The 26,015-nt window shown below is 57.0% G+C and overlaps 9 protein-coding genes across 9 annotated transcripts; 6 read left to right on the top strand and 3 right to left on the bottom strand.

The window, feature by feature from the left end:
- The first annotated feature begins 256 nt into the window (after positions 1 to 256).
- On the top strand, positions 257 to 2,857 carry MYCTH_2308140 (uncharacterized protein). The gene is made up of 5 exons (XM_003664874.1): positions 257 to 392; positions 453 to 749; positions 807 to 1,071; positions 1,145 to 1,818; positions 1,967 to 2,857. The coding sequence occupies exons 2-5, from the start codon at positions 492 to 494 to the stop codon at positions 2,714 to 2,716; spliced, it is 1,947 nt and encodes a 648-aa protein (XP_003664922.1). The 5' UTR covers positions 257 to 392; positions 453 to 491; the 3' UTR covers positions 2,717 to 2,857.
- A 402-nt stretch (positions 2,858 to 3,259) lies between these two features.
- MYCTH_2308139 (uncharacterized protein) lies at positions 3,260 to 4,318 on the top strand. The gene is made up of 2 exons (XM_003664873.1): positions 3,260 to 3,715; positions 3,802 to 4,318. The coding sequence occupies exons 1-2, from the start codon at positions 3,353 to 3,355 to the stop codon at positions 4,141 to 4,143; spliced, it is 705 nt and encodes a 234-aa protein (XP_003664921.1). The 5' UTR covers positions 3,260 to 3,352; the 3' UTR covers positions 4,144 to 4,318.
- On the top strand, positions 4,275 to 5,354 carry MYCTH_2308138 (uncharacterized protein). Its single transcript, XM_003664872.1, has 2 exons — positions 4,275 to 4,342; positions 4,431 to 5,354. The coding sequence occupies exon 2, from the start codon at positions 4,493 to 4,495 to the stop codon at positions 5,252 to 5,254; it is 762 nt and encodes a 253-aa protein (XP_003664920.1). The 5' UTR covers positions 4,275 to 4,342; positions 4,431 to 4,492; the 3' UTR covers positions 5,255 to 5,354.
- A 1-nt stretch (position 5,355) lies between these two features.
- On the bottom strand, positions 5,356 to 8,679 carry MYCTH_2308135 (uncharacterized protein). The gene is made up of 2 exons (XM_003664871.1): positions 7,375 to 8,679; positions 5,356 to 7,221 (listed from the first exon to the last, which is right to left on the bottom strand). Exons 1-2 carry the CDS (start codon positions 8,581 to 8,583, stop codon positions 5,533 to 5,535), a joined length of 2,898 nt encoding a protein of 965 aa, XP_003664919.1. The 5' UTR covers positions 8,584 to 8,679; the 3' UTR covers positions 5,356 to 5,532.
- Positions 8,680 to 10,545: 1,866 nt separating this feature from the next.
- MYCTH_2119814 (uncharacterized protein) lies at positions 10,546 to 11,749 on the bottom strand (the record flags this gene model as incomplete). The annotated part of the gene is made up of 4 exons (XM_003664870.1): positions 10,546 to 10,854; positions 10,893 to 11,091; positions 11,153 to 11,333; positions 11,698 to 11,749. The coding sequence occupies 4 exons, from the start codon at positions 11,747 to 11,749 to the stop codon at positions 10,546 to 10,548; spliced, it is 741 nt and encodes a 246-aa protein (XP_003664918.1).
- Positions 11,750 to 15,586: 3,837 nt separating this feature from the next.
- On the top strand, positions 15,587 to 17,490 carry MYCTH_2308133 (uncharacterized protein). The gene is made up of 3 exons (XM_003664869.1): positions 15,587 to 16,062; positions 16,143 to 17,103; positions 17,270 to 17,490. Exons 1-2 carry the CDS (start codon positions 15,713 to 15,715, stop codon positions 17,047 to 17,049), a joined length of 1,257 nt encoding a protein of 418 aa, XP_003664917.1. The 5' UTR covers positions 15,587 to 15,712; the 3' UTR covers positions 17,050 to 17,103; positions 17,270 to 17,490.
- Positions 17,491 to 18,587: 1,097 nt separating this feature from the next.
- On the top strand, positions 18,588 to 19,366 carry MYCTH_2111826 (uncharacterized protein; the record flags this gene model as incomplete). The annotated part of the gene is made up of 3 exons (XM_003664868.1): positions 18,588 to 18,660; positions 19,060 to 19,203; positions 19,269 to 19,366. 3 exons carry the CDS (start codon positions 18,588 to 18,590, stop codon positions 19,364 to 19,366), a joined length of 315 nt encoding a protein of 104 aa, XP_003664916.1.
- A 127-nt stretch (positions 19,367 to 19,493) lies between these two features.
- Positions 19,494 to 24,151, top strand: MYCTH_2135036 (uncharacterized protein; the record flags this gene model as incomplete). Its single annotated transcript, XM_003664867.1, has 9 exons — positions 19,494 to 19,644; positions 20,723 to 21,432; positions 21,523 to 21,897; positions 21,989 to 22,490; positions 22,608 to 22,840; positions 22,931 to 23,290; positions 23,409 to 23,540; positions 23,617 to 23,710; positions 23,803 to 24,151. 9 exons carry the CDS (start codon positions 19,494 to 19,496, stop codon positions 24,120 to 24,122), a joined length of 2,877 nt encoding a protein of 958 aa, XP_003664915.1. The 3' UTR covers positions 24,123 to 24,151.
- Positions 24,152 to 24,158: 7 nt separating this feature from the next.
- MYCTH_2308129 (uncharacterized protein) lies at positions 24,159 to 25,994 on the bottom strand. The gene has a single exon (XM_003664866.1). It carries the CDS (start codon positions 25,822 to 25,824, stop codon positions 24,289 to 24,291), a length of 1,536 nt encoding a protein of 511 aa, XP_003664914.1. The 5' UTR covers positions 25,825 to 25,994; the 3' UTR covers positions 24,159 to 24,288.
- Positions 25,995 to 26,015: the final 21 nt, after the last annotated feature.

The following is a 26,015-nucleotide window of genomic DNA, read 5'->3' as shown; positions in this document are numbered from 1 at the left end:
GGTGTTGATGCCTTGCGTTTGGTCTACTTGAACGATCTCGATTGGCCGGACATAAAGAGGACGCGTGGGGAAAAAGCTATCAGAGTACAGCCATTCGGGGGAAAAATAAACCCGAGTGGTACGTGGGTCCTACGCCAAAATCGCGAGCAGTACCAAGTACCATGCTAGAACTATTTTCCCTAGAAATGCTGTAACTATTTAAGACAAGAGGCGGGGTCGTTGCCTAGGGATCCAAACAGTCTGTTTTGTCACATCCCGGGTAGCTCTCCTTTTTTTGCACTTTCAGGCAACACTGTGTTTCCGCTGATGATAAATAAACTCTAGATTGACGTTGAACGGGCGGATTCCTTTCAATCCGTAGTCCGGCGATGTTTCTGTAGGCAGGCGCTGCTGTAAGTTCCTACCACGACCATTGGCAGACACAGAGCGAGCTAATAATTGATTATCGATAGTTTTTCTCCGTTCCTCCACCGCACGTTTACGACTCCGCCATGGAGCAGTTCATCATCGACAACGCCGAGCGCTACAAAAAGCTCGTGGCTACTTTTAAACCCAGCGCATCGGCCACGCAGCAGAAAAGGGCCACCGATGCTGCCAGTCCCGATATCGTGGTCTGCGCAAGGGTGCGGCCCATGTTGGAGGATGAAGTGGCTCAGGGGTTTCCCGTCGGAGTCCACATCCGCAGCGGCACCAACACTGTCGACTTGCACGAGCTGCAGCAACCCGTGAGAGGACTCCCAAGGATTAGGGTACGTGCCTCTTGGTACGGCTGTCAACGAGCCCAGACGCGTTCTAACATCGACCAGTCCTCCGAATACACGCTCGACAGTCTGTATGGACCCGAAGCCTCCACCAACCAGATCTATGAGGATCTGGTCAAGCCTCTTGTCCCTTGGGCCTGGGGCGGAGGAGTCGGAACCGTGTTCGCGTACGGCCAGACTTCTTCCGGAAAGACTCTAACGGTTAGCGGATTGGAGCGACATGTGGCCGAGACCTTGATGGACGGCTCGTTGGACGGAGAAAGGAAGATCTCCATGTCCATCATTGAGCTTACAGGCCAGACAGCATACGGTAAGCGGCCGGCCCTTCTCTGAATCCGGACAAGCCAGCCAGCCACATTTTCTCACACCACCCCCATCTGCAGACCTCCTCAACGACCGCAAGCAAATCTCGATCCTGGAAGATTCCTTTGGCGTAACCCAGATGGCAGGGGCTCTGGAGTACCAAGTGACCGACAAGGAGACACTCCTCGGATACATTGACGCCGCTGCCTCCCTCCGCCGCACGACGCCGACCCTGAGGAACGACAACTCCTCCCGCTCACACGCCATCTGTCGAATGCGCTTCGAGAACCCGGCCTTGCCCGAGGCCCAGGACGGCCTCCTATACCTGGTGGATCTGGCAGGTTCCGAGGCTGCCCGCGACAAGGTCGCTCACGATACGAGCCGTATGAAGGAGGCGCGCGAGATCAACTCGAGCCTCTCGGTGCTCAAGGACTGCATCCGCGGACGCGCCGTGGCCGACGCCGATGCGTTCGCGGGGCGATCCAGCAAGAAGCCCGCTTACATCCCCTTCCGGCAGAGCACCCTGACCAAGACGCTAAAGCACGTCTTCGACCCGGCGAGCTCCCGCAGCTGCCGGACGGTCGTCGTGGCCTGCGTCAACCCGTGCCTGGCCGACATCGGCGCGAGCAAGAACACGCTGCGCTACGCCGAGATGCTTCGCGTGGCCGTCCCCAAAGCGAAGCCCGTCGAGTACAGCCCCAGCGTGCCGGCTACGTGGAAGAACGAACAGCTGCGCGACTGGATCCAGCGGGAGGTACGTAATTAAGCGCTCTGTCGCCCCCCCGCCCCCTTCTCTTTTCTCTGAATCCGCTCCCCCACCCAACATTCTACACTCACATAACATCTATGCCATTTGTGTATTATTATAACACTCACTGACTGGTAAAACCCGATGCGTCTAGTCAGGAGACCCTGCCATTGCCCCCGAACTCCTGGCCCCGACCGAGACAGGGCCGCAGCTCCTGCGCCTGCCCAGTCCCGAGTTCATCACCCGCTGCCTCAAGAGCCCCGGCGTCTCCCCCGAGCAAGCGCAGGCCTTCCAGACCAAGCTGTGGAAGCTGCACATCGACTCGCAGCGGGCCCTCGCCTCCGCAAATAAGATCGCCACTCAGCAGCAACAGCAGCAGAAGGGAGAGGAGGGCGGCCTTCCCGGCCTCATGAGCCGGATGGAGCGGCTCGACTGCAGCGCCGACCCGGAGCCGGACGCGGGCGCCGTGCCGTTCCGGCAGCGCATCCGGCCGGGCATGGTGGTCGGTTGGACGCCGCCGCCCGAGTACGCCATGTTTGCTCAGGCCGCCGGCGGCGGAAAGGCGTACGCCATGATCATGTGTCCGGCGCGGGCCGCGGGGCCCCGGACGAGGGACGTCTTAGGCAATTTGGTGGCTGATAAGCTCGCGACGACGGCAGCGGCGCGGGGGGAGGGGAACGATACTGATGGCAGCGGTGGTAGCGGTGGTGGTGTTGGTGGTGGTGGTGGTGGCAGTGACGAGAATGATGACGCGTACTTGTGCGCGTTGGTGATGCCGTCGCTGCTACCGGGGTCCTATGCGATAGCGCCGTGGCGGCAGGTTGTGGTGAAGGTCAAGGAGATGGAGTCGGAGGTGTTTATGGAGTGGGATGAGGCATCGAGATATTATTATATGACGGTGTGATAGAGTACAATCAGAGACAGACAAGGGCATCCCGTCTCGTCTTATTGAGTCTTGATACGGTTATCGTGGTCTTAATGTTGATATATTGTTAGCTGGTGGTGAACTCCAGCAGTCCACCGCTAACGGGTGACTTCATCGGGGATCGCCTTTGTCCCCCTGGTTATCCTTCCCGTGCGGCTTTGCTCGCATGTACGTGAGCCGTTCTGACCTTTGGTGGTTCCTTATTGGTCTGCCTGGCCCTGCCGGGCCGAGGATGTTTATTGCCGGCCAGCGAAGGAGGAGAAAGCAGGGCGTTGCGACAGCCAAATGTCTCAGCGAAATGACTCCCTTTGGGGGGCGCCCTGCGGCCCGTCTCTGCCCGTTTGTTCCTCAAGGCCACGCTGGCGCTGTAGGCCGCCGAGTAACGGCGTCGCCGAAACGGCTGCTTCTCCTGAGAACTCGTCGGATAATTAACCAATCAACGTTTGCATTTCCGTGTGACAACAGTCAGTGACTGAGTCATGAGCTCGCGCATTTAATGACCCCGCATCGAGAGCTGGTCTGGTCACCTCGGCGTCGGCGCGATAATTAACCCCAATTCTCCATGCTCATCCGGATTAATTACCTTCTTGCTTGGAGCTTTGCTAAGGCACTGAGATGGGCGATTGCTGGCATTGCGACCGGTACTTTGAACATTCGAGATCGCTCCACCAACATGCTCAGAGCAAGCACCCTGATACGTATTGTACGCGGTGCCGGCGGTTCTTCTCTTCGACGCGGGCCAAGCAACAACACGTCGCCAACTCCAAGTTCCACAACTTTTGCGAGAGGTGCCCCGACCAGCCTGATTTCGCCTCGCTGGCTGAGCTGAACGACCACGCGGAGACGGTACACTATTGTTGTACCGTTTGCGACTACTGTTTCAACAACCCAGATCAGCTCGCCCAGCACGATGTAGACGAGCACAACCTGTGCGAGACCTGCGGAACATACTTTAGTTCTCCCTCAAACCTCAAGAGTGTAATCAATTCGCCGTGATCCATTCGTTCGACCCGCATGTACATACATACATACATACAAGTCTTGGCTAACACACTTTTTTTCAGCACCTCCAAACCCACGCTGAGAAGACCGTCAGCTGCCCGGGGTGCCCAAAAATGTTCGTCTCTAAGTCGGCCATGGTGCTGCATCTTGAGGCTGGAACCTGCGAGTCTGGCGCGGATTGCGATCGCGTTACCGAGATAGCCTTCGAATGTTTCCTGTCCTGGAGATACACCTGCGACGACAACCCCGATTTCCCTTTCAAATGTCCGACATGCGAAACGCCTTTCGCCTGGATAAGCGGCCTTTTGCAGCACGTCGAAAGTGACTCCTGCTCTGAGGCACTGGCAATGGGAACGCCACTGGGAAAGTTCCTTCGCTTCTTGCGATCACAAATTCAAGCTTAGGCGCTCTTCTACACTTTTGCAGACCACTCGATTCTGTTCAGAGCGGCGCGATTGTTCTACAGAGATTTAATAAATACGCTGACTTGATGGACCTGCGTGTCGCTAATTAATACCTGTTTACCATAGACCTATTGTCGCCATTAATTATTAATCAACACACTTTCGAGCGGAGTATCTGTAATCCCCAACCAATAATATTGTGAGTCTTGTCCAAGCTCATGCCACCTGCTTCACTGCTCTCTCTGCAGGGAGTTCGGGAGATCACCTTGCCTGAGAGTACCATCTAGGCTGTCCCCGACCCACAAGACGATACACATGCCTTAATAGTTATTTACCCTCCATACCGACGATGGCTGATGCAACCTTCGACGCCCCCCGTACGTTACGGCCCCCCGGAAGGATTGTGTTCCAAGACTCCGACACTGTCCGCAAGCTGGGACCGGCATGGAGGCTGCAGCGAGAAGTGGAAGCGATGGACTTCGTTCGGCGCCACACGTCGCTGCCTGTCCCGGCCGTCCTGGAAATTCACCTCGAGCCGAGCGGTGACAACGAGCATGGCTGGTTTGTCATGGAGCGGCTTCCGGGCTCTGAGTTGGGCGTTGCCTGGCCGAACATGAGCGAAGGTGCCCGCGGCGAGACGATTCGGCAGCTCCGTTCATACTTCGAGCAGCTACATAATCTTCGCCCGGATGGTGCTGGGTGGATTGGGTCTTGCTCTGGAGGGCCGGCTTACGATCACCGACTGGATAACCGCTCTACCTGCGGACCATTCTCCACAGTTGGCGACTTCCACGACCTCCTCGTGGCTCCTCTGAAGGAGTGCCCTCGGCCGGAATGGGTGGAAAAGTATCGACCCCGGTTGCCGGACAACCACGAAATTCGATTTGCTCATGCCGACTTGTCATGGGAGAACATCCTCCTTGACCCCGATACGGGCCATGTCACCGGCATTCTCGACTGGGAGATGGCGGGATTCTGGCCGGCTTGGTGGGAGTACAGAAAGGCGTTGTTTGGCGCGCGGTGTCAGCCGTGGTGGACCCAGGTTCTGAGAGAGATCATGACGGGATACCCTGAAGAAACAGAGGTGGATATGGATCTGGAAATGTTCTAGCAAACCCGAGCAAGAGATGGGGACTGGTCGGTTCTCACTTCTCCAGCCTATGCCTTGAGCGTCCCTCTGAAGAAGGTACGGCCGGTATACTGGATGAGGGGGGGATTTATTGGGGCCTGTGGGCCATCTTTTGTGTTGTGGGGGAGAACCGTCGACCTTTCAAGCAACAAAATATACCACACACCAGTGCTGGTAGATTGATTGATTATGGTAATTAAATGAGCCATCGCCGGCTTTGTGCCGTAATTAGGATCAGACCAAAACCAACTTTGAACCTTTCACTCCCAAACGTCAACCCAACCCCTACCCCCACCGACAGCCTTCAGCCGCCCGTCGATCTCCAACGGGCTGCCCTCCCAGACGACAAAGTGGCCCTGGTCGACTCCGGGCTCCTCGAGGCCGAGGAGGTCATACAGGTTGGCGCCGACGAGGCGGAGGGCGGCGCGCTCGTCGACGCGGCCCTCGCCGTTCTTCCACACGATGCCCGCCAGCAGGCCGAGGTCGCGGACGACCCAGTCCTCGTCCGGGCCGACGGCGGTCGGCACGCCGGCGTCGAGCAGCCTGTCCGCAGCGGTCCCGCGCGTCAGCGGCGCGCCCGTCAGCGCCCGCCGCTGGTCCCACGAGGCCGCGTACGACAGCAGCGGCGCCAGTACGACGCCAACCTGGGCCTCGGCCAGCTCCCGCGCCAGCAGGTGCGCCTCGGCGCCGCCGTGGATGACCAGGCGCAGCCGGCGCGCCGGCGCCCCTTCCTTTTGCTCCTCCAACTCCTTCTCGACGGCCGCTTTGACCTTGAGCAGGGCCGCTATGGTGTCGGCCGAGTGGACCGTGACCACCAGCGGCAGCGAGCCGTTGACGACGCGGCGCAGGTAGGCGTCTTCCGAGTACCGGTCGTCTACGGGGGCCGCGGCGCGGGCGGCGACGGCGGCAGCGAGGAGCTTGCGCCGGAGAGCGGCGACGGCGGCCGAGATGGAGGACACGTCCGGCAGCGAGGCGGACTTGACGGACGGGGTGAGGGTGTAGTGCACGGCGGCGTCTGACGCGAAGACGGCGTGTTCGGAGAGCGGGGTAAGTGCGCCAGTGAGGAAGCCGACGCTGGTGCCGTGGTTGGTGTCCTGACCGCTCAGCTTCGGGGCCGAGATGGCCTTGGTGACGCCGTAGGCGTACGACACGTTGGTCTTTTGGGTGTCGAGCGCGAGACCATCCTCGGCGCGGGTGAAGGCGCTGCCGCTGGCGCCGTTGTCGGTCGCGCTCTCGGCGTCAACGGCGTTCAGGCCGATCTTGGAACCGAAGACGGTGAAGGACTCGGTAAGGTAGCCGTTTTTCAGCTTGACGACCGGCGTGTTGGATTCGGCGGCGGCTCGCAGCTCGGACTCGCAAGCGCCAATGCACGTCACCTTGCCCTTGGACACGACGACGATATTGTTGGCAGATAAAGACTCGACGTTTTTGTTGAGCAAGACCTTGGAGACGCCGGTGAAGATGACCTCATCCATGGCTACTGGACCTTCCGGGATCTTGGAGAGGCTCTCGTCGGGGACGATCGGTTCGGGAGCCGGCTTCTTCAGCTCCACTGGGTCTTCGTATTGGGCCGTCCCGTCGATCCAGATCTGCACGGGAGCGGCACCCACGCTGAGGGGATCACTATCCCAGACGACGACGTCGGCATCAAAGCCCGGCTTAACCTTGCCCAGCCTGTTGCCGAACCCGAGCCGCTCGGCAGGGGCCGTGGTCACAGAGGCTAACGCAGCATGGTATGGCAGGCCGTACTTGTACGCCTTGGCAGCCTCAAACACTACATGTTGAGCATTGAGGACCGGGTTGTCGCTGACGTAGATGGGCGTCAAGCCGTTGTCGTAAAGGATCTTGCCGGCGTACTCGGATGCCGTGTTTGCCTCGGCCTTGTACCACATGTTGTCCGCAAACAAGGCGGAGGCTGGAGGCTCCCGTCCGTACGCCCGCTTAAGGATCTGCGCAACTGTTAATAATTAGATTCTTGGGGGCGGGGGTCACTCATTTCTCAAGGGTGGCCAAACGAAAGAGAAAAGCAAACGGGAAAAAAAAGGAAAGAAAAATCAAAAAAGCGGGAAAAAAAGGAAAAAAAAAAAACAGCGGAGACCTACTTCCGGGACCAGGTATGTCTGGTGAGCGTGATGAAAGGCTCGGACTTTGAACTTGAACTCGTTGGTGTGGTCCACAAAGGCCTCGAGGTCGGGAATGGTGTAACAGTGCGTGTTCAACCTGACCTGGTCGCGCAGCAGGGCTCCGAGCGACTCCCAGCGGAGCTCCTGGGGCAGGTAGGACTTCATGTGGTGGACGCCGCGGGCGGCGGCGGCGTCGCACCAGTCGTCCTGCTCCCGGACCAGCTTGGCGGCCTGCTCGAAGGCGTGGCGGAACTCCCAGCTCTCGCCGAGACGGCTGGTGGGTCCCTGCTTGCCCGGGTCGCCGTAGACGCGCTTGGGGTTCTCGCCGCAGGCCATCTTCATGAAGCGCCAGTTGCGGTCCGGGTCGGCCAGCATGTCGGCGGCGCTGGTCTCGTTGCGCCCGTCCGGCCTGCCCACAGCGTGCTTGATGACGTATGCCTCGCCGCCCATGTTATTGGCGGATCCGGGCAGGACCAGGCTGGTGGTGACGCCGCCCGACTTGATGACCTGGATCTGGTGGTCCAGAGGCAGGATGCCGTCGATGGACCGGACGTACGGCGTGATGTCGGACGCCATCTCGTTGGTGTCCTCGTTCCCCCGGAGGCTGGGGAGCGAGTCGACACCGGCGTGGCTGTGCATGTCGATGATGCCCGCGGTCAGGGGGCGTCCCTTGGCGTCGTAAACCTCGGTGTCCCAGGCGACCGTGAAGAGTTCGATGTTGTCCTCGACGCGCTTGATCAGCCCGTGCTCCAGGTACACGTCGGCCTTGATCCAGCTGTAACCGGCCCCCTTCCGTGCTGCATCCGGGGGAGTGCCCGGGGCCGGTTCGCCGACCCACACGGTCGCGTTCTTGATGAGTGTCGGCGCATGGCCGTCGATGTAGCGTGCGTTGCGCTCCCGGCCGAGGCCGATGGGGTCCTGCGGAGTCTTGCGCAGTTTCGCACAGGTGGCCAGATCGTCCTGCAACCGCTTGACCGAGAGGCCGTGCAGCGTGATGTCCGGGTTTCTGGGCGGCAGCGGCCGGTGCGACAGCTGCTTCCACTGGGCGAATGCGATGAAACACAAACAGCCCAGCGCCAAGAAGCGCAGTGCGCTGGATCTTCGCGGTTTCTGTCGCCGCCATCGCGGCCTCCCGGAAGTGGGGGCGGGGGACTCTCGGTGTGCCGGAAGGCTGCTCTTCTCGTCCATCCTGTGCCCGTTCGTGTTGGTGGATGAGAAGGGTGTTGAATTGGAAATCTCCGAGAGTCGCTCGAGAGGAGACCACTGCGTCGATTTGTTGACGAAGCGAAGCCGGTATCCGCAAATGACGCTAAAACCAGGGGGGTTTGCGCTCTTTCCAGGCTGCCGTATCAGGATAACGTGGCAAGACCCGTCAGGCCAGGAAGGGAAGGTGTCTCAGGCACCGAAACCTCTGGCCGTGCCATTTCCGGGTCGCTCCGCATCGACTGAGGGTCGCTCAAAACAACCAAAAACGGCACAAGCACGGCTGTTGTCATTTGTTGCCTGCCTTCGTGGATCTTAAAACTGTCACAACACGTCGGGAGAGCCGAGAGGCGGCTATAAGGGGACAGATTCCAGTTTCGTGCGTGGTCATGATAATAACACACAAGTCTGACAAAACCGGGTCTGACAACTTCCGTGTCGCCGTCGCTCAACACTGCCATGAGGTCAGGGTGTTACTGACATGCTCCGAGGCAATTCTCAAGTGTGTATCTCATAGGTATCATCATTTAATTATACCGTGGATACCTTCGGATGCTAAGGAATCCGCTTGAGGACTAATTACTACCCGGATTCGGTGCCTTGAGAATCAGACGGCATTCCCGACATAAACTTGGTACCTGAACCTAATCTCTCTTTCCGCACTTGAACTTCGCGGTTCCTGTTGTTGCGATGCCGCCGGCACATGCTGAACCGAGTACGATCCACTTGGGTACAGCACCCTTGCATGACTCGAGCTCCCCTACTTCAGATCCACTGGCCGGTCCGCCATACGATTCCTCTCCCGTCGTCATTTTGGCTGCGGTACTAGGCAGCTTGGTATTCGCGGTTGCTTTCTTTTGGTTTGCGAAGTGCGCCTTTGCCGATCCACTCCTCCGGCAGATCAGGACTCGAGACCAGGCTCCGGGGTATTACTTTCATGCCTTCTTCCCTGGACATAGTCGGAGTTAACTCCGCTAGCTAACAGGATTCCGAGCCAGTGGCTAGATCGCGCATTGCGACTGCAGCCTGACGTTAACCTACCGGCCCCACTATTACAGAGTTAATAATTTACTGCCGTAATTATACATTACCGACATCAACCGAACCAGTCTGCTGAAACTGGTCAGCCATACGACCTCTTGGACACACAGCTTCGATCCAGGGTCTCCGGCCCGGGCCTGGTTGCGTGAGCAGTTTTCTGACCGGCGGCGCTATAGCACAGTGCCCTGACTTCATCGTCTGCCGCTCAGCACCACGAAATCCTGACCAGATTGGAGTTTTATACATATCGTTGTCTAACCGGGACTGATACCGTTGATCAGGCACAAACTTTGTTCGGAGTTGGTGGTTTCGAATTCGTAAGGACGCCCTACCTTCATACCAAGGTACCTATACTTGCATGCAATTCATCCAGTTAACTCCGAGAACTTCATCTCGGGCCGAGATTTATGGCCGTTCCCGTCCTAGCCTGCGGCTAATCTAGATATGAAAAAGCAGCCGAGAACGCTTTGTTAAATGTGTGGTTCGTTAATACAGAGCACGGAAGCTATGGGAGTTGACTCGGGGATGTTAGTGGAGGAGAGTGCTTAATTACCGCCACAAGTTGGATATATCTCGTTCATCGCTCATGACCAACTTCTCGCTTGTTCAGCTATTATGTTTTTTTTTTTTTTTTTTCATTTTAGGGGCATTTCCCTTTACCAAACTCCGAAACCAACTCCCGAACATGTCTTCATGCGACACTGTGAAGGAGCACTTCAGGGCTCCTGCTACGTTGTGGATGTAGGGCTAGAACATCTACCTACCTGACTTGGCTGATGATTCCAGGCGGCTCTGCGGCGGCAAGTACGGTAGGTGCATTGTGCTGAAAATTCCACCGAGACACTACATGTTTGCTGTGTGCCACTTCTTCCGTGAACCCTCCCGCAGATCCGTCCTCGGCAATTTCTAGCTGCCGTTTCTCTTTCTTATCAGGGTCTCCAGCATGTCCGGGAAATGGAATTCCTTGGTCTCAATTTCGAACCATTGGTGATGCCCCGGGACTACATGCAGGGGACAGTCCAGGATCTTTGCCTGCTCGACCGTTGCCCTGGCAAAGAAGGGGTCCCTGCAACGGATCCTCCTCATTAGACCGCTACTGGTCTTGTTCTCCTTCAACCGGCAAAAGTTGGGGATGTACGCCACAAGAACGGGGATCTCGTTGGCCCAGAAGATTCGGACGTTCTCCGGCTCTGGCGGTTCCGTCTTCGGGATTCCCTCGTCATCATACCCAGTCATCTTCTGGTTAAACTCACGGACGTTTCCTCCAACCCGCGGGTCTCGTACACCTCCAAGAGATGATTGAACCAGTCCAGCAGGGCGGAAGCATCGGGGAGAAGGCCGACGGTGGCGATCAGGTGGTCGGCCATGTCGGGGAAGTCGAGGGCGAACTGGAAGGCGAAGAAGCCGCCGCCGCTGCTGCCGAAGAAGGATGGACTTGTCGAAGCCCATGGCCTTGACGAAGGCGCGGATGTCGCGCGCCTGCTGGGGAAGGCTCAGTAGCTTGTTGACTGACACTCTGCTTGCCGACATCTGGCGCCGGTCAAAGGTGACGCAGGTGAACCTGCCGGACAGCGCGGCCATCATTTTGTTGAACTGCCGCCCGTGGCCGTTGCCGCCGGGGATGAAGGTGATGAGCGGCCCCTTGTCTTGGTACCCGTAATGCAGGTCGCAACCTTCGTTGTGGACGATTTGCTCTGGTGGGATTGAACTCCATGATGATACAAGTGTACTGTTCGATTCAATCTGTAATTGATGTTTGTTCAAACCATCTCTCAACAACCACCTTATCGAGGAGCCGATTGGTGAGCTCGAAGATTCCGTGTGTGTAACGGAGGTTCAAGCTTTATCGCGACGGAATATGTTACCTCACCTACCTACGTATGTTTCCGACCCCTCAAAAGCCGGGGGTAGCACGGGTAATTAAAAGATGTTGCCCTCGTCATTCAAATCAATCCCGAACTCCTTCAGACCGCTCCGATTGGCGGTTGGTCGTCCCGGAAGTCCGGATCAAGAGCACCCACCCATCCATGCTTGCTCCCGGGAAGGTTTGGTGACAACGTTCCCCGATGTCAACCATCATCGCCCGTGGTCCGGGCGGAGGCGTCTCCATGGTGGTGCCTCGGAGTGTCATCTAGTATTCTAGAATACCTCCGTAGTAGCCATCGCCCGAAGTGGTGCGCCGTCCACGTCTACAGTAAATCTCTCTCCACCGCACGCCTCACGCACGACGCGATCGGATTCCAACATCTTGAGCGTCAAATATGTGCGGCAGCCCACAGATGAAATAATACGTATTGAAAATCGCGTAGAGTGGCATGGCACGGGACAGACTTCAGCGCAAAAGCGGGTGCTTCCTTATCGGGGAAGCTTGATAACTTCAAGTTGGCATTCTTCAGAGAGTAGAAGCGGGCGGTGTGGAGATAACCGACTAAGTGTCTGCTCGGAATGTGCGTGGAAGTGAAATCGTAGGGCAGCGTGTAGGAGTACCTAAGCGAACCCCCGATGGTATCGTATGGCAGCCACTCGAAACGTATGCCCTTCTCGCAGCTGACTTGGACCAAGCTTGAGTCAAACATGGAGGTAAGGGTGTTGAGGGTGATACTGTTGGACCGAACCCGAAAGAGCGTAATATCTTAGTCAACCACGGTATGAACTTTGCAGCAAGTGATGAAATTGAGTGTGCGTGGTATTTCGGGATGACTAAGAGCGCTTAGGGGTTGGGATATCGCTGAATACGGAAATCAGGTTAGTATAGTGTTGTGTAGGAGGTGTAACGCTGGAGGGAGAAGCGGCGTGAAACATAATCTATTTATTAAGCTTGGTTAGTTCCAAAGAAACGCAAAAGATGGGATAGAGACGATATATAATTATGCACGAAGTACCTCCCTACCTACCTAACCAAGTAAAGGAAAAGAGCATTGACTCGTGGCCCCTTTATAGATGTGATACAGTTCGTTTGACTGTGGACGCGTCCATCATGTAAGGTTGGATAAGATAAGCCCTGTGGATCTGGCAAACGGGCTGGCAAACGGAGGGTTCTTTGTTCCTATCCTCTACTTATACAGAGCTACAGGGCCAGCATACGTAGGAAGAAGACATCGCTCTTTTGAACTATTTTGAACTTACCAACTTTCTTCCATCTACTGGAACCATCTTCCATCAAGATGTAAACGGATTGACCACCTAGCCGACTGCCTTTAGGGGGCCAAGATTTCTGCTTCCCGGCCGATGACGCCGCTCATTGCTTCTGGAAGCCCTCACTGGGGGCCTCATCAAGTCACACACCCGCCGGCACTGACAGAGAGGACGGCTCGAATGTAAGGTGTGGCGCTTTCCGGTCCGATCGGGCCGCATTTGACCGAGACCTCCGAGAAGAGCCTGGGGGGTCAACCCGATACGTGATGGAAGAGCGAAAACCGCAGTCGGCGTTCTCCGACTTCTTGCTGAGGCGGATTTTGACGTGTGATCACCGATATTTGGAATACTCTAATTATACCATCGTTCTCACCCACAACCCCTATATCGGATCTGCTTTGGCCCAGGAGCATGAACAGTTCGGATCATGACGGCGAGTGGATTCCTTAACAGAGAACACTCAGGATAATCCACTAGCTTCTGTGGTGTACTAGAAGCAACGCGGTAAAGACAACAGGCGTTCTAGGCAACGGAAAGAAAATCCACTAGGGAACTCAGTTAGAAGGGTGAGAATTGCGATTTGGTCTCCCTGCAAATGGAGGTTGTCTGAATGTGGCCTTATTTAAACGAAAAAAAGGGATTGAGGGGACAATGCGCATTTTGGCTCGAAAGTTGCAAGGGTGTGACTGAGGTGAGAGACAAACTGACTCCGCAAGGCTCTCATCTCATGTTCATCGGGGGTGACGCCGAGGTTGGTATCATGGCGTGGTAGGAGCCATGAAGGATTCCGATCCCAACAGCCAAATCTGCGCCGGACACCGAAGCACCAATCAGACGGAGACGGTCGCTGTGAAGATAGTCGGCCTGGTTTTCCACCGCGTTACCCTCTTTCTGAATTCAGGTAGGGAGATGTAAGGGGAAGGCGAGTTTTCATGGGGGTGGAAGGCGGATTTTGTAGGCTTGGCAGTTGGTGGCCAAGGCCGGGCCGAGATGGGGGGAGGGGGTGGGGGCCCTCAGGTGCGCAAGGTCTGTGGTACCGCGGGCCAGAATGTGAAGACCTTGTTGTATGTACTGTACTTCGTACATTCATGTACGCGGAGTTCGAAGGACAGATTCACCTTCCAGTTCGGTGAGGGGTAGTGAGTCGGGCCCGGTCGCTGCATACCTGCCTTATGATAGCTTTGTGCGTGGCAGCACCTAGAGGGTTATATTCTCCGAACTCGCTGCTGGGCCTGTGACCAAATAAGCTTACTGCTTACTACGGTGCTTACTTCGGTGTGAAATATCGTGTGATCTGATTTGGAATAAGAACAGCCTCTCAGCCGTAACCGCAAGGCCGCATATCCGGTTGATGCATTTTCACTATAGAAAGCCACGAGAGCGTACACTAATTAGGCAAGCCCTTGAGAAGAAGGAGTGGCGAAATTCAAATCCGACCTTGAAAGTACAGGGGTTTAAATACCAGCCATGTGCTCCGAACAGAGTACCTTCCTTAGGTAAGGAACCCATTTGTTGAGGAAACCGTTCACACCATCACAGACCAGTATCACGCATTGTCCTAGCTTAGCTCTATTTTGTCATTCGAGTAGCGCGAGAATATCGTAAGAGGAAAATGAAAGTCTCGGGTGGTTGAGCTTGGTGCTGAACTGCCACGAAATTTTATGGGGATCAATCATCATCAATAGCATTGGTGGGGGTACCTATGCTCCAACACGATAGTAATAATGGCGGGTTGACATGCCCGCGCATGGCGTATCAAACTCTGGGCGCAAAGGGACGCCGCCGAGTCTTCCCCTCCTCCTCCCCCCGAAAATTTGCGAGCCTCGGAGAAGGCCGGTGGGAGGGGGAGGGTGAAGGGTTCGAGGGCACTTGGGACTTTGCTCGCGTGGAAGCGGCTCTCGATTCGAATCACGGAGCTGATGCAGCCAAGCTTGCTCACTTACTCAAAAATCACTTGGCATGGCTACTCACGGGAATGGCAACGGCGGCAGGACTGGTGCCCCAGGACGGCGATATGCTTATTTCCTCATTCAGCCGCTTCGCATGCAAGCCGGGCGCGAAGCCCGAAGTTGTCGCTAGCACTTGACGTGGTATGGTTCGTTGCCGATCTTGGGGGTGGCACCGTTGGGACGCATCCGTGTGGATGATGCGTGGCTGGCGAGAGTCAACTCCGTCCGGATGGCGGGGAGTCAACTCCGGACACCGAGATGTAGAGCTTCGCACGGTTCCACTACGCTCGTGAACATACCAGTATAAAACCCACTCCAGGTAAAAAAAAATAAAATAAAAGAGAGAGAGTCAGAGAGAGAAATTCCAGTATTACCTGCGATAGGGAGATAAGAGGCGAAACCGTGGCTTTGCTGTGTTGTGTAATCCTACATATGTATGTACATACATAGATCGCTGTAATGTGTTTGTTGTGGCTGTGTCGGGAACTGCACCCCGTATCAGTGTATGTACTCGGGGTACCTTCGGAGTACTCGGGGTCGCGATTCGCTTGATGCACCCTCGTGAAAGCCAGAGATTGGCGCGGCGCGGGGGAATCGACTGGAAAAAATGCTACGTTCCTATCGCCATAGTCCAAAACTCAGGTTACCTAGATTAGATGGGTGACGGTCGGCGTTTTCCGTTTACCTACAACTTCGTGGATATGTGCGGTCCGAGTGAGCCCACTGAGCCCAATCCCCCGCCGACCGGGTCATTTCGTCCGTAGAGGTGGTGTACCTGCCCCACTAATTACGGAGTTACTTCGCTACCTAAGCTTTGAGGTTCCCGAGTAGTCCCTCTCACCCCCTCGGACCTAGACAGTAATCAGAAGACGACCTTCACTCAGCCACCTCCCACCCTCAAGAGGCGCGCCCCCAAACCTCAGACCGACCTCACCTCCAGACTCAATCGCACCCGTCCTGAAGGAGGAAGAATTGCAGCGCGACCCCAGATGGCCAGAACAAACGCACAGAAAGGAGCCTGCGATCGCTGCCGCGGGCAGAAGCTCCGATGCACATGGGACCCTAACGAGCCGCAATGCCAGCGATGCGCGAGGGCCAATGCCGTATGCACCATCCCCCCGCCGCGGCCGATGGGGAGGCCGCCGCGACGACAGAATCGCAGCCAGAGCACTAGCAGCCACAGTTGCGCCCAAAGTCCGGGCGCTCCGGGCGGCGGCCAAGGAATGTATTGCTGGAACGAGCAGAATGCGACGCCTACTCCGCCCATCTCCGACGGGGACACCGACATCACCATGAACTCAGCCAGTGTGCTCTCCGACCCGCCAGAATTCTTCCCATGGTATGTCCAACTTAAGTCTAACTCGTCAGGCCACTGCGCTCTTCCGCATACCTGAGCTTGTGGGTCTCATACTCCGACAGGTTCCCTGAACACGACGGTCTCAATCTCTTCGCCCCCAGGAGCACGACGGTCATAGCGCCGATGGCGGTGTCGCCTCCAATGTCGACAGGAACTGCGACAACCGATAGCAGTCGTCCCTTCGGCCTACAGAGTGAAATGCTCACACCGCCGCTTGATGCCGGGGGGAAGCTGGCTGAGGAAAATCAATCAAACCACGGATGCATACACGAGGGCCACCCTATAGATCTCGCTACCACGAAAGTCGAGGAGACAAGCGGTGATCAAGAGCAGATCCAGCTCCTCACACAGCTCTGTGAGCTAAACGTGGCCCTCTTTCAGCATCCCCTCCATCGCGAGCGAGACAAGTCATATCTGCGGCCCGCGATGACCCCCAACTCGGATGACATGAGCCAGCCCCAAGCCGGCAGCTCCCCGTCGGCCGGCAACTCGCCGGCTTCCTCCGACGGCTCTTCCATTGCCGATCTCAACATCGGCGATCTACGCACAGGGAGCCTGTTCCAACTGACCTGCCGGCTCAAAGACATCATTACGCGGATCCGGGCCCACGACGAGGCGACTGCGCACGGCCCGAAACGTTACGACCCCTCGACCGCACTTATGGCTCTCAGTTGCTATACCCGGCTGGATCTCTTGTTTTCACGTGCTCTCGACATTCTAGTCCGGCTCCGCAACAGCGGCCCCATCCCCGAGAGCATGCGATACTTGATGCCCGAGCTGGTCATAGACGGCTTTTCCATGGCGGGGACCCTCGACCTCCAGCTCAGCTTCCTCATTCACCTCCACGAGCAAGCGCGGGACCGCATCAGGACATGCATTAGGAGCGCCGGAGGGCCAGCTCGGGTTGGACGGGACAAGGGGGATTCGATCAGGCAAGGAGCCCCTGCACCAGTCACAATAGGCTCATAGCATTTATTGGCAAACCGAAATGGTGAACATGACCTTGTCCCATCACTTGTGTATGTATGTACATATACACCCCCCCCCCCCCCTTCTTTCTGAGGTGGCTTGTGTCCTCCCGGACCAATCGCTCCCTGACACACACCTCTCGCACATATCCTACGGACACCCTTGCGCGAGCCTCGGACTAAGAGTACCTGCTGGCTCTTGGCATGGCCTTACGCCACAGGAGGTATCGCAGGTATCACATCTCACGGCGTTCCAGTACGGAATGTCGGAGAAAATAAAAAGACAAATTAGGGGCGGCACGACATAGCACAACCGGTCAGTGCCAAATGTCATCGAAGAGGGGAATTTGTCTACCCTTCATTCCACATTAGAGCACCCGGTAGGTAAAACATATTTCGAGCATCACCATTCAGCGCCCTTATTGTTCAGTCCTAATTGTTTCTTTTTTATGACGACAGTCTCATATCATGACGATAGAATACCTATCATTAATTACAAAACTTCAAACCCCCATCCTCAGCAATGGCCATCATACGATCTGGCACGCGCACCGCCCTCGAACAACGCACCGGAAATCCGGCGCTTCTTCTGCCACTCCAGCACACGGACAGGGTTCCTTGCGACGGCCGGCGTGGTGACGTTGAGTAGGTACTCACTGCTTCGGACCGCCCACGGCACTCGTCACTGGGACCGGGCATGGTGGGCGGACGGGTTGAAACAGCAGAAGTGGTATCTGGGGCGTAAGTAAGGGCACTCTGAGTGCCAGAATAAGATAGACTGACCCAACGTGGCCGAAACACACCAAGAAAATGGGCGAAAGGGCGAGTCAACACACTCCCTGTCTAATTAATAGGTATCCAACACATCAACGCTCTCGTAAAGGCTGCTTTCTTTTCTTCTTTTCCTTGATTTAATCAGCAGCTGTCGGCTTCCTGTCAAAGGTCACCACCCAGTATTCAACACTATCTATTGTGCCTAGCTGACCTCCCAGAGTCGGCTGACTCTGTCACGCCCCGGACTTGCCTGAGATTAAGTTCAAGTTCGACTTCACCTGCCCGATCGCTCAACTTGCAAAGACAGAGAAAGCTCTAGGAAGATACGCGGTAGCCTTCTACCTTTTTTTTTTCCTTTTTTTTTTTTGGCATTCGGGTTTCTTGGCGGACGAAGTCCGGAACGTCCATGTCGGAGGAGATGGATACGGGGGTAGAGGGCGGTAGCAGCATGTTAATTAAAGACGACGTGGGACGGCCGCGGCACAACGCGCGCGCTTCGCACAGGAAGGAACACAGTCGGTGCGCTTCCGGGACATCGCACCCTCGTCAGTATTCACGGGCCTGTACCTGGCCATCGAGATCGCCGTCATCATCACGAGCGCCGTATTACGCGCTAGAGCATGCTGCTGACCGGTAATTATTATGTAGTTACCCTCCTTTACCGACCGGCCCCCTGAGGGCCTCGGCGACGGTATTGGCCCGATGATCAATATTACCTAATCCCACCGACCTGGTACCACTCCGCGACGGGAGGAAACTAATTACATGGCCGCCGTCCAGATACTGTCTGCTGTTGACACTGCCTTTGGGCCCTTTCCCGGTGTCCTTTCGACCGAACGTAAGAATTACCTGGTGCTGGGTCTTTTACATCGGCCTGGCCATCAGTGGAGGTGAGCCCTTTCCTTTTCTGCTCCTGGACTGCTACCATTTGTGTTACTTGCCGCGGGTGCTTATGTCTTGGTGATTGTTATTACTCTCGCTGCCTCTTTTTTTTTTTTTTGTTTGTTTGCTCCGCGCATGCCCGTCCCGCCGGCAGGTTCCTTAGGAAACGAAGCTCCGGTGCATCGCCTTTAACATCGATGTCATCTTCATGGCTCGTCGGAGTCGGTTGTCGTTGGTATATTCTGGGGAGGGACCGTTAATCGTAGTGTTCGCAAAGGTCATCTTCCTCTACCGGCTCTCGGTCTCGTTGGTATTGGGCTCTTCCTAGCATTCCGAGTGTAGCTTGGTAACCTAGGTAAGCACCCGTCGTCGATTCCCATATTTTTGCAGGGTATCCTGGCCTGGTCGACCTTCTGTCCCGGCGTCGGCGCCTTGCGGCTCTTCGCCGACCTGTTCTCTTTCGCCATCATCGTTGACTTCCCGTTCTTCAAGCTCGGCCGTTCTAAGCCGCTGCACCTTCCCTCATTCAAGTAGCTCTTGCAACGTCTCATACGGTCTGTTCAGCCACATGGGCCTGCTTCCAGCTCTTCTGCGCCGCCGGCTCCGGCCTCATGATTACCATCCTCTTGCCAGCTCTGCAGACACCGCTGGACGAGGCCTAGTTGCTGCCTCACCTGCCTGGATCTGAAGCTTTGCCCGCGCGTTATCCACAGTCTGCTCCTTCGATGTCATTCCGAATCCGGCCTTTCGTGTTGAGGTAATCCGGATATATAATATACTGACAGCAACATGATCGATCAAGATGGTTTGGTACGTGGGCATCGCCGTTGCCGGGTGGCGGGTTTGTCCCGCTGGCTCGAGAGCGAGGTGACATTGTGCTCCGAGCTAAACATCAAGTACGAAATGGAGAAGAAGGCGGGTGACAAGAACGTGGAGCATGGTAAGGAGGACGCAGAGGAGAGTGCTGGGCCTCACTTCTTTCCCGTTACCTGTACTCAGTACCCAAACCTTAGGTATTAATCACCAATTAATGTTGAATTATTCAAGTTTTGATGTTTCTACTCCAAAATTGCTCTTCAAGCGTTGCACAATAAGAAGATAATATGACTGTTTACCTGTTTACCTGGCAATTTAATAGCCCACTGCTTACTAGCAAGTGCCAACCAAAGTTCTTTAGCGTAATAAGCCTATTTTAGTGTCATCACGAAAAGAGAATTTTAGCTGGAGGTTGTCAGGACGTGTCAATTGTGCGTTGTAATCTGTGGTTAGGTACGGAGTATTCCGTAGTGTCTACAGAGACGTATGTGTGTACACATCGCATGCGCACGGAGTAGTACACACCCTCTTCCTGACGTGGAACTTGACGTGGACCATCGCTAGCGGTGGAACTCAATGACCCCAAGCATGAATGACCAATCCTCGAGAAGCTAGGTTAGCCGCTTCTTTCCAGGTCAATGGTAGTGCGCGAGTGATCTGCATGTGAGAGAGACTTTTGCATGAGCTCCATCGGCCCCATCTGCAAAAAAGGGGAGGCAGGAAGGCGGTGAGATCGACAGAAATGTCAATCTTCACCGCCTCCCGTCCGCCAGTTTCCCCATTCCGCTCCCGTGCACTAGCGTATGTAGTATAGTGCAGTGTAGTGTAATGTATGTATGTGTACACATGTACTGTGTACGGAGTATGTACATACATCGCTGGCCAGACCACGCGGAGGATGACAACGACAGCCAAGGGTGGGGGAAGGTAAGCATCTTGGCGAGCACAACAGTGTCGTATTCTGCTGGGGCCGTGATGATCCGCGCCGGTGGTGAGTGGTCGGGCGGGCGTGGATCCCACAACTTCCCTTCACGGATTGGTTCGGCAAGTTACGAGCCAACAGATTGCTTGGCAACGCCCCGGGCTGGATTCGGAGAAATGTCAGAAGCCAGGAGAAAAACTAGATAGATTTCACAAAACCGTTGGCGCTTGGCTCAAAGGGTGTTCGTTCCCCCAAACGAACCAAGACCCAGACGACTGAGGCTGTGCACCGATGGGTCTGTACATCGTTGACGACGCGTATGTTGATCCGGTGCCGCCCGCGGATGCATGGGCTGCCTTCCTGGCTTCGAGATTCTCCAAGAGAAAGGAGCTGTACGAGAAGTTCTCGGACCATGAGCGAGAGATCGTCAGGAAGGAGCTGCGCCGTATCCGGCACCTGAGGGAGTACTTCGAGGAGCACCGGCTCTCCGGGACCGACTCGACCACTCTGCTCGCGTCCCTGGAGAAAGCCCACCATGCCTGGAGAAGCCAGGCCGGCCGGGGCTGCAAAGAGGAACTCCACCGGCTTGAGGTGGGAATCGCTCGGTCAAGCGGCTACCGCAGACAGCAGCTCAACAGGCAGCGCTTGATCCTGAAGAAAGTAGAGCAGTGGTCACAGCCAAACTACCAATACGAGGAGCTCCGGAACTCGGTGGCCCCGGAGAGCTTCGTTCCCGGGCTCGACGCCATCGACTACAACGTCGACGACAACCCGGCCGAGCCCAACTATGGATACAATGGCTGGATCATGGCCTTCAAAAAGGGCAAGGGTGGCGTCACGCTCGACCACCCGCTCTGCCACGGCAAGTTTCCGCATCAGAAGATCGCGATGCAGAAATTGTTGTACGACGAGGAACGAACGCCCCTGAAGAGATCGCCTGACAGGACACAGCTACGATACTTCCACCTGCAGGCCAATAACATGAAATGGGTAGAGGTAGCTAGCTCACCAAGCTATTATTCCTCACGTCTTCTTCTCCCCTAGTGACATCAACGTTTTGTTTGCTGACCAGGCTTTGAGGACGCCATCGCGAGATATTATGAAGAGGACAGCTCCCAGCTGGATCCCACACGGGGCCTGTCTCAGCGCGGGCTCTACCAGCCGAGTACCAAGAAAACGCAGTCAAACACGGAGAAACTCCTGAAGAGGGAGCTCTGGCACGGACAGGAAAGGGGCGGAGGCAGCAACCACCTGCCACCTCACTCGCGCCAGATCCGTCCCCGCTGCGCCTTCGTGCCGTCGGCGCCGTGGAAAGAAGACACTGGCGACCAGCCGGGCAGCACACCCCAGGACCACGGTCAAGGCCAGGGCCAAGTCCGTCACTCTGAGGGATCGTTACAAGAGACGACTGAGACGTATCTTCGGTCCTCCGAGTCTCGGGATATTGTGCTATTCGTGAGTGAAACCCAGCTGTATTATTTAACCACCACTCACGTGCTCGCCCATCGGTGATGATGATAGAAACTGACGAAATCCCCCCGCCAAGATGCCCTACTTGCACTGGGAAATCGAGAAGCGGCTGGCGAGGATGACCAACGTCATCCGAAAGACGCAGCATGTGCACGAGAGGCAGTTCGCCTTTGAGCGCGACAGCAAGCGGAGAGGAACCTGGAGCTCGGTGGTCGAGCGGGCGAGGGCCATGGCCAGCCGCATGGACAGCACCGCCTCGGAGCTCGGCGGTTGGAGCTACGACGCGCCCCCCTGGCGGCCGCAGTCTCCTCTCGGGCGCTACATCTGGCTGGCCGCCAAGCTCTACCAGCTCATCGACGAGGCGGCCGACTGGCGTCTCATCACGGACCACTTGTGCACCCAGTCCCCTCTCCATCCCCGCCGCACGCTCGAGCAGTACTACAACTGGACCTCGGAAGACACGGCCCACCGAGACCGGCAGCAGGTCGTCTACCGCGGGACGCGCATGAGAAACGACCCCGAGGCCATTCCTAGGGTGGTGGTGGTCGACCAGTTATGGCTATGGATCTTGGATGAGAGTAAGTTTTAGCTTGCGCACGTTTCGAATGACCCTAGGGGAGGGTGACTGGGGTTCCCGGGAGCCTGGGAGGGTTGTCAGACATAATAATAATATCGGGGCTGACTGACCATCACAGACACCATCCTCACAGCGTTCCCCCGGAGATGGGGCCGTAATAACCCGGACCCATCGGCTGTCCACAGGGCAATTCGAGACCGTCTCGGTGCAGCCGACACCAAGCAGATCACGTCCATCTACGAGCTGGCCCTGGTCATCATCGACGAGTGCTCCAAGGTGTTCTTTGACCGGACCAAACCCGACCTCCGACCCGAAGTGGTCGACATGTTTGGCTCCGCCATTTCCAATATCGTAAGCAAAGCGCCTCGTTGTTGCCGATTTGATATCAAGGCCACCACCACATTTTGCTGACATGACACGTCGGGTGGTTGGTTCTATTAGTCGGAGAAGAAGACGGAGGCGTACGAGCGCTTCGGCCGCGACGTCAAGAGGATGAACAACCAGGACCCCCTCCAGACGGACGAGGAGCTCCTGCGCAAGACGCTCAACATCAAGTTTGAGTGGTCGGTTCTAATGGAGGCCCAAAATGTCATCGATCAGCTGCAGATCATGCAGGAGATCTTCACGCAGCAGATCACCGTCATGGGAGACTTCGAGAAGGCCCTGCGGGGCTTGAGCTCCGACCCCCCAGACGGCTTGAAGACGGCCATCGACAGGGCGGGGCAGTTGATCTTGGACATGAAGCTGCGACGAGACGAGCTGGCAAATCTCGAGAAGCGGCAGGCAAACACGAGAAGTCAGGTAAGTTGGGCGAGGGGGGTGGCAGTGCCATTCTGTGTCGGATATCGGGGGCATGGTTCTGGATGGGACTCGACCTGGGGATGATGTGGCTTGCTGACCGCCTCGTGATCAATTACAGCTCCGTGAACTGCTCGATATGAAACAACAGCAGGCTGGTATCATCGAGGCAAAGGCGGCAATCCGCAGGGCAGATGAGACTGTCATCCAGGGCAGATCCATCGTGGTGTTCACCGTCGTGACCATCTTCTTCGTACGTCGAATGCCACCAACAGAGCCCCTTGGAACAAGAAGGTTCCGAGGCCAGATTACTGACATGTCATATTCAGCTACCGCTCTCCTTCTTCGCGACCGTGTTCGGTATGAACGCCCAGGAACTCGACAGCGGGACGATGAGCATGGGCACACAGTTCATGTGGATGTGTAAGCAGAAATCTCTCCCTTTCGAGTTTTCGAGCTTGCTGCGTTGCGCTGACCGTACTAATCATACACCTTACTGACTGAACTCGCCTCAGTCGTCCTCTCGAGCATCGTGATCACCTTGTCGCTCGCCCTCGCCTTCAACGAGCAGGCTCGGCAATGGGTATTCAGGGCGTTCCGGTCATGCTTCGTCTTCCTCATACGCCCGGTGGTGAATCGGAACAAGAACGACAGCAGCAATCTCGCCGCCGCGTCGCCGCGTGCGATCCGCGAGTTCATGCTCACCAAACAGAAGGAGTGGGAGGGCACCGACGGGGCAACTTCCACCGGCTCACTCCCGCTGCATCGGAACGAGGAGCCGAAAAAGGGGGTCACGGCAAGGTTGACACAGTTGTGGAGGCGGGAGTCGGTTTGAGTCTATAAATGCGTAAAAAAAAAAAAAAATACATCATAATTAGATCCCATTATTAATCGACCATTTTCCCGTTGCAATCATCACTCATCCAAATGTGCAGCAACACGGGTCGTCTTGTGTTTTGTCGTGCAAACACCTCCCCCCTCCCCCCCCCCTTCTCCCTCTCCTAAACCTCGGCATTCCTCATGCGATCGACCAAGGCCAGAATCTGGTCATGAATGCTCTCATCCGCCGTGATCAGGCCCCGGTTGTTGGAGAGCTTGCAGCCCGCAGTGAAATCGATGGGCTTTCCATACAAGTCCGTCACCTTGCCGGCGCCGGACTCGGTGTAGATGAGCTGGGAGCCGGCGTGGTCCCAGATGGACCACGGGCCCTTCTCGGGCTTGGGCCAGCGCAGCTGGACAAACTCCCGCCCGCCCAGCACCACGGCGGCGTAGCGGACGTGGGACGAGTAGAGGTTGGTGCCGCGGTGGGACGCGCCGGCCAGCCGCGCCAGCTCCCGCACCTTCTCCGTCAGCGTGGCCGGGCTCTTCTCCGAGTCGACAAAGTGCACGTCCCGCAGGTCGACCGTCGCCTTGCCGCGGCCCCGGTCCAACCTCCTGCCCTCCCGCAGCACGCCCGGACCCATCGGCCGCACCGTCGCCCCCTGGCCCCGGACGGCCGACAGCATCAGGCCCATCCCGTCCTCGTCCACGGCGTGCTCCCGCACCCGCCACTGGCCCGCCGGCAAGCCCTCCTCAAACCTCCAGTTCGGACACCCCAGCACGCCCACCACCTCCCGCCCGCAATCCAGGAGCGCCAGCGAGATGGCGTACTGCCCGCCCTGCATGTACGCGCTGGTGCCGTCGATCGGATCGAGGCACCATACCCTCCTCCCGGCCGCGAGCGCCTCCTCTGCCGACATTGCTCCCCCCCCCCCACCACCACCACCACCACCACCTTCACCGCCACCTTCGCCGCCGCCGCCGCCGCCGCCGAACTCGATGAGGGCCATCATCTCGGCGAGGTCGCGGGGGCGGGGGCCGAGGAGGCGCTCGCTGGCCTCGTCCTCGAGGCGGGCGGCGTCGACGAGGTCCCAGACGCGGGCGGCAAGGAGCGGGTCCGCGCGCAGCGCCGACGCGTCCTCCTCGCCCAGGACCGCGTCCGCCGGGAAGGCGGCGCGCAGGGCGGCGACCAGCAGCGCCTGCGCCGCCAGGTCGGCCACCGTCACGGGCGACGCGTCCCGCTTGGCCACCGACAGCCGCCGCGGCGGCTCGTTCGCGTTCGCGTTCGCCTCCGCCTCGCCCGCCGCTGAGTACTGAGGAAGAAGCTGGTGATGGTGCTCGTGCTGCTGTTGTGGATCTCCTGCTGCCGCTGCTGGTAGTGGTGGTGAGGTTGAGGGAGAGTGAGGGGAGAGGGGAGTCCAAGGAGAGGTGGAAGCGGGAAAATAGGAGGAGGAGGCGGCTGTGGTGGGGTGAAGGTATTGCGAGATCGAAGAGGAGCGGGTAGTGGTGGTGTGGTCGCCTGGTGAGGAGGCCGGAGAGGCGCACGTGTCGAGGTCGGAGGAGGACGGGGAGAGCGTCGGCGGGGAGGCTGTGATCCTGGCGGCGGCGTTGACGGAGGCGAGGATGCGCTTCGTCACCAGCGCCGCGCGCTGCACCGCGAGTTGGGCAATCAGGAGCTCGTGGGCGAAGGGGGGGTGAGTTAAGGATGAGACCGTCATTTTGGTGGCTGTGTGGTGATTGTTGTTTGATGTTGTTTGATGTTGTTTGTCGTTGTTTGTCGTTGTTGTTGATTAGTTGCGGGGTAAATCGTAGATTAAATGGCTATGGTGCCTCTGGCTACCTCAAGGTCAGGTCCTTAGGCGGAGGTGTCCAGAACCCCGATGATGGTGTTGTGTTGCGGCCCGTTGTT

Source organism: Thermothelomyces thermophilus, chromosome 5, assembly GCF_000226095.1.
Source record: "Thermothelomyces thermophilus ATCC 42464 chromosome 5, complete sequence".
NCBI classification, from domain to species: Eukaryota; Fungi; Ascomycota; class Sordariomycetes; order Sordariales; family Chaetomiaceae; genus Thermothelomyces; species Thermothelomyces thermophilus.
Note: the sequence above shows the minus strand (reverse complement) of the source record. Positions and strands in the feature narration are given on the sequence as shown.

Excerpts from the sequence above, each read along its gene's own strand:
- MYCTH_2308140 (XM_003664874.1), top strand. The coding sequence starts at position 492 with ATGGAGCAGTTCATCATCGACAACGCCGAGCGCTACAAAAAGCTCGTG. Across the intron at positions 750-806 it reads GAGGACTCCCAAGGATTAGG|TCCTCCGAATACACGCTCGA; the intron begins GTACGTGCCTCT and ends AACATCGACCAG. Across the intron at positions 1,819-1,966 it reads GCGACTGGATCCAGCGGGAG|TCAGGAGACCCTGCCATTGC; the intron begins GTACGTAATTAA and ends CGATGCGTCTAG.
- MYCTH_2308139 (XM_003664873.1), top strand. The coding sequence starts at position 3,353 with ATGGGCGATTGCTGGCATTGCGACCGGTACTTTGAACATTCGAGATCG. Across the intron at positions 3,716-3,801 it reads CTCCCTCAAACCTCAAGAGT|CACCTCCAAACCCACGCTGA; the intron begins GTAATCAATTCG and ends ACTTTTTTTCAG.
- MYCTH_2308138 (XM_003664872.1), top strand. The coding sequence starts at position 4,493 with ATGGCTGATGCAACCTTCGACGCCCCCCGTACGTTACGGCCCCCCGGA.
- MYCTH_2308135 (XM_003664871.1), bottom strand. The coding sequence starts at position 8,583 with ATGGACGAGAAGAGCAGCCTTCCGGCACACCGAGAGTCCCCCGCCCCC. Across the intron at positions 7,222-7,374 it reads AGACATACCTGGTCCCGGAA|ATCCTTAAGCGGGCGTACGG; the intron begins GTAGGTCTCCGC and ends ACAGTTGCGCAG.
- MYCTH_2308133 (XM_003664869.1), top strand. The coding sequence starts at position 15,713 with ATGGCCAGAACAAACGCACAGAAAGGAGCCTGCGATCGCTGCCGCGGG. Across the intron at positions 16,063-16,142 it reads CCGCCAGAATTCTTCCCATG|GTTCCCTGAACACGACGGTC; the intron begins GTATGTCCAACT and ends ATACTCCGACAG.
- MYCTH_2308129 (XM_003664866.1), bottom strand. The coding sequence starts at position 25,824 with ATGACGGTCTCATCCTTAACTCACCCCCCCTTCGCCCACGAGCTCCTG.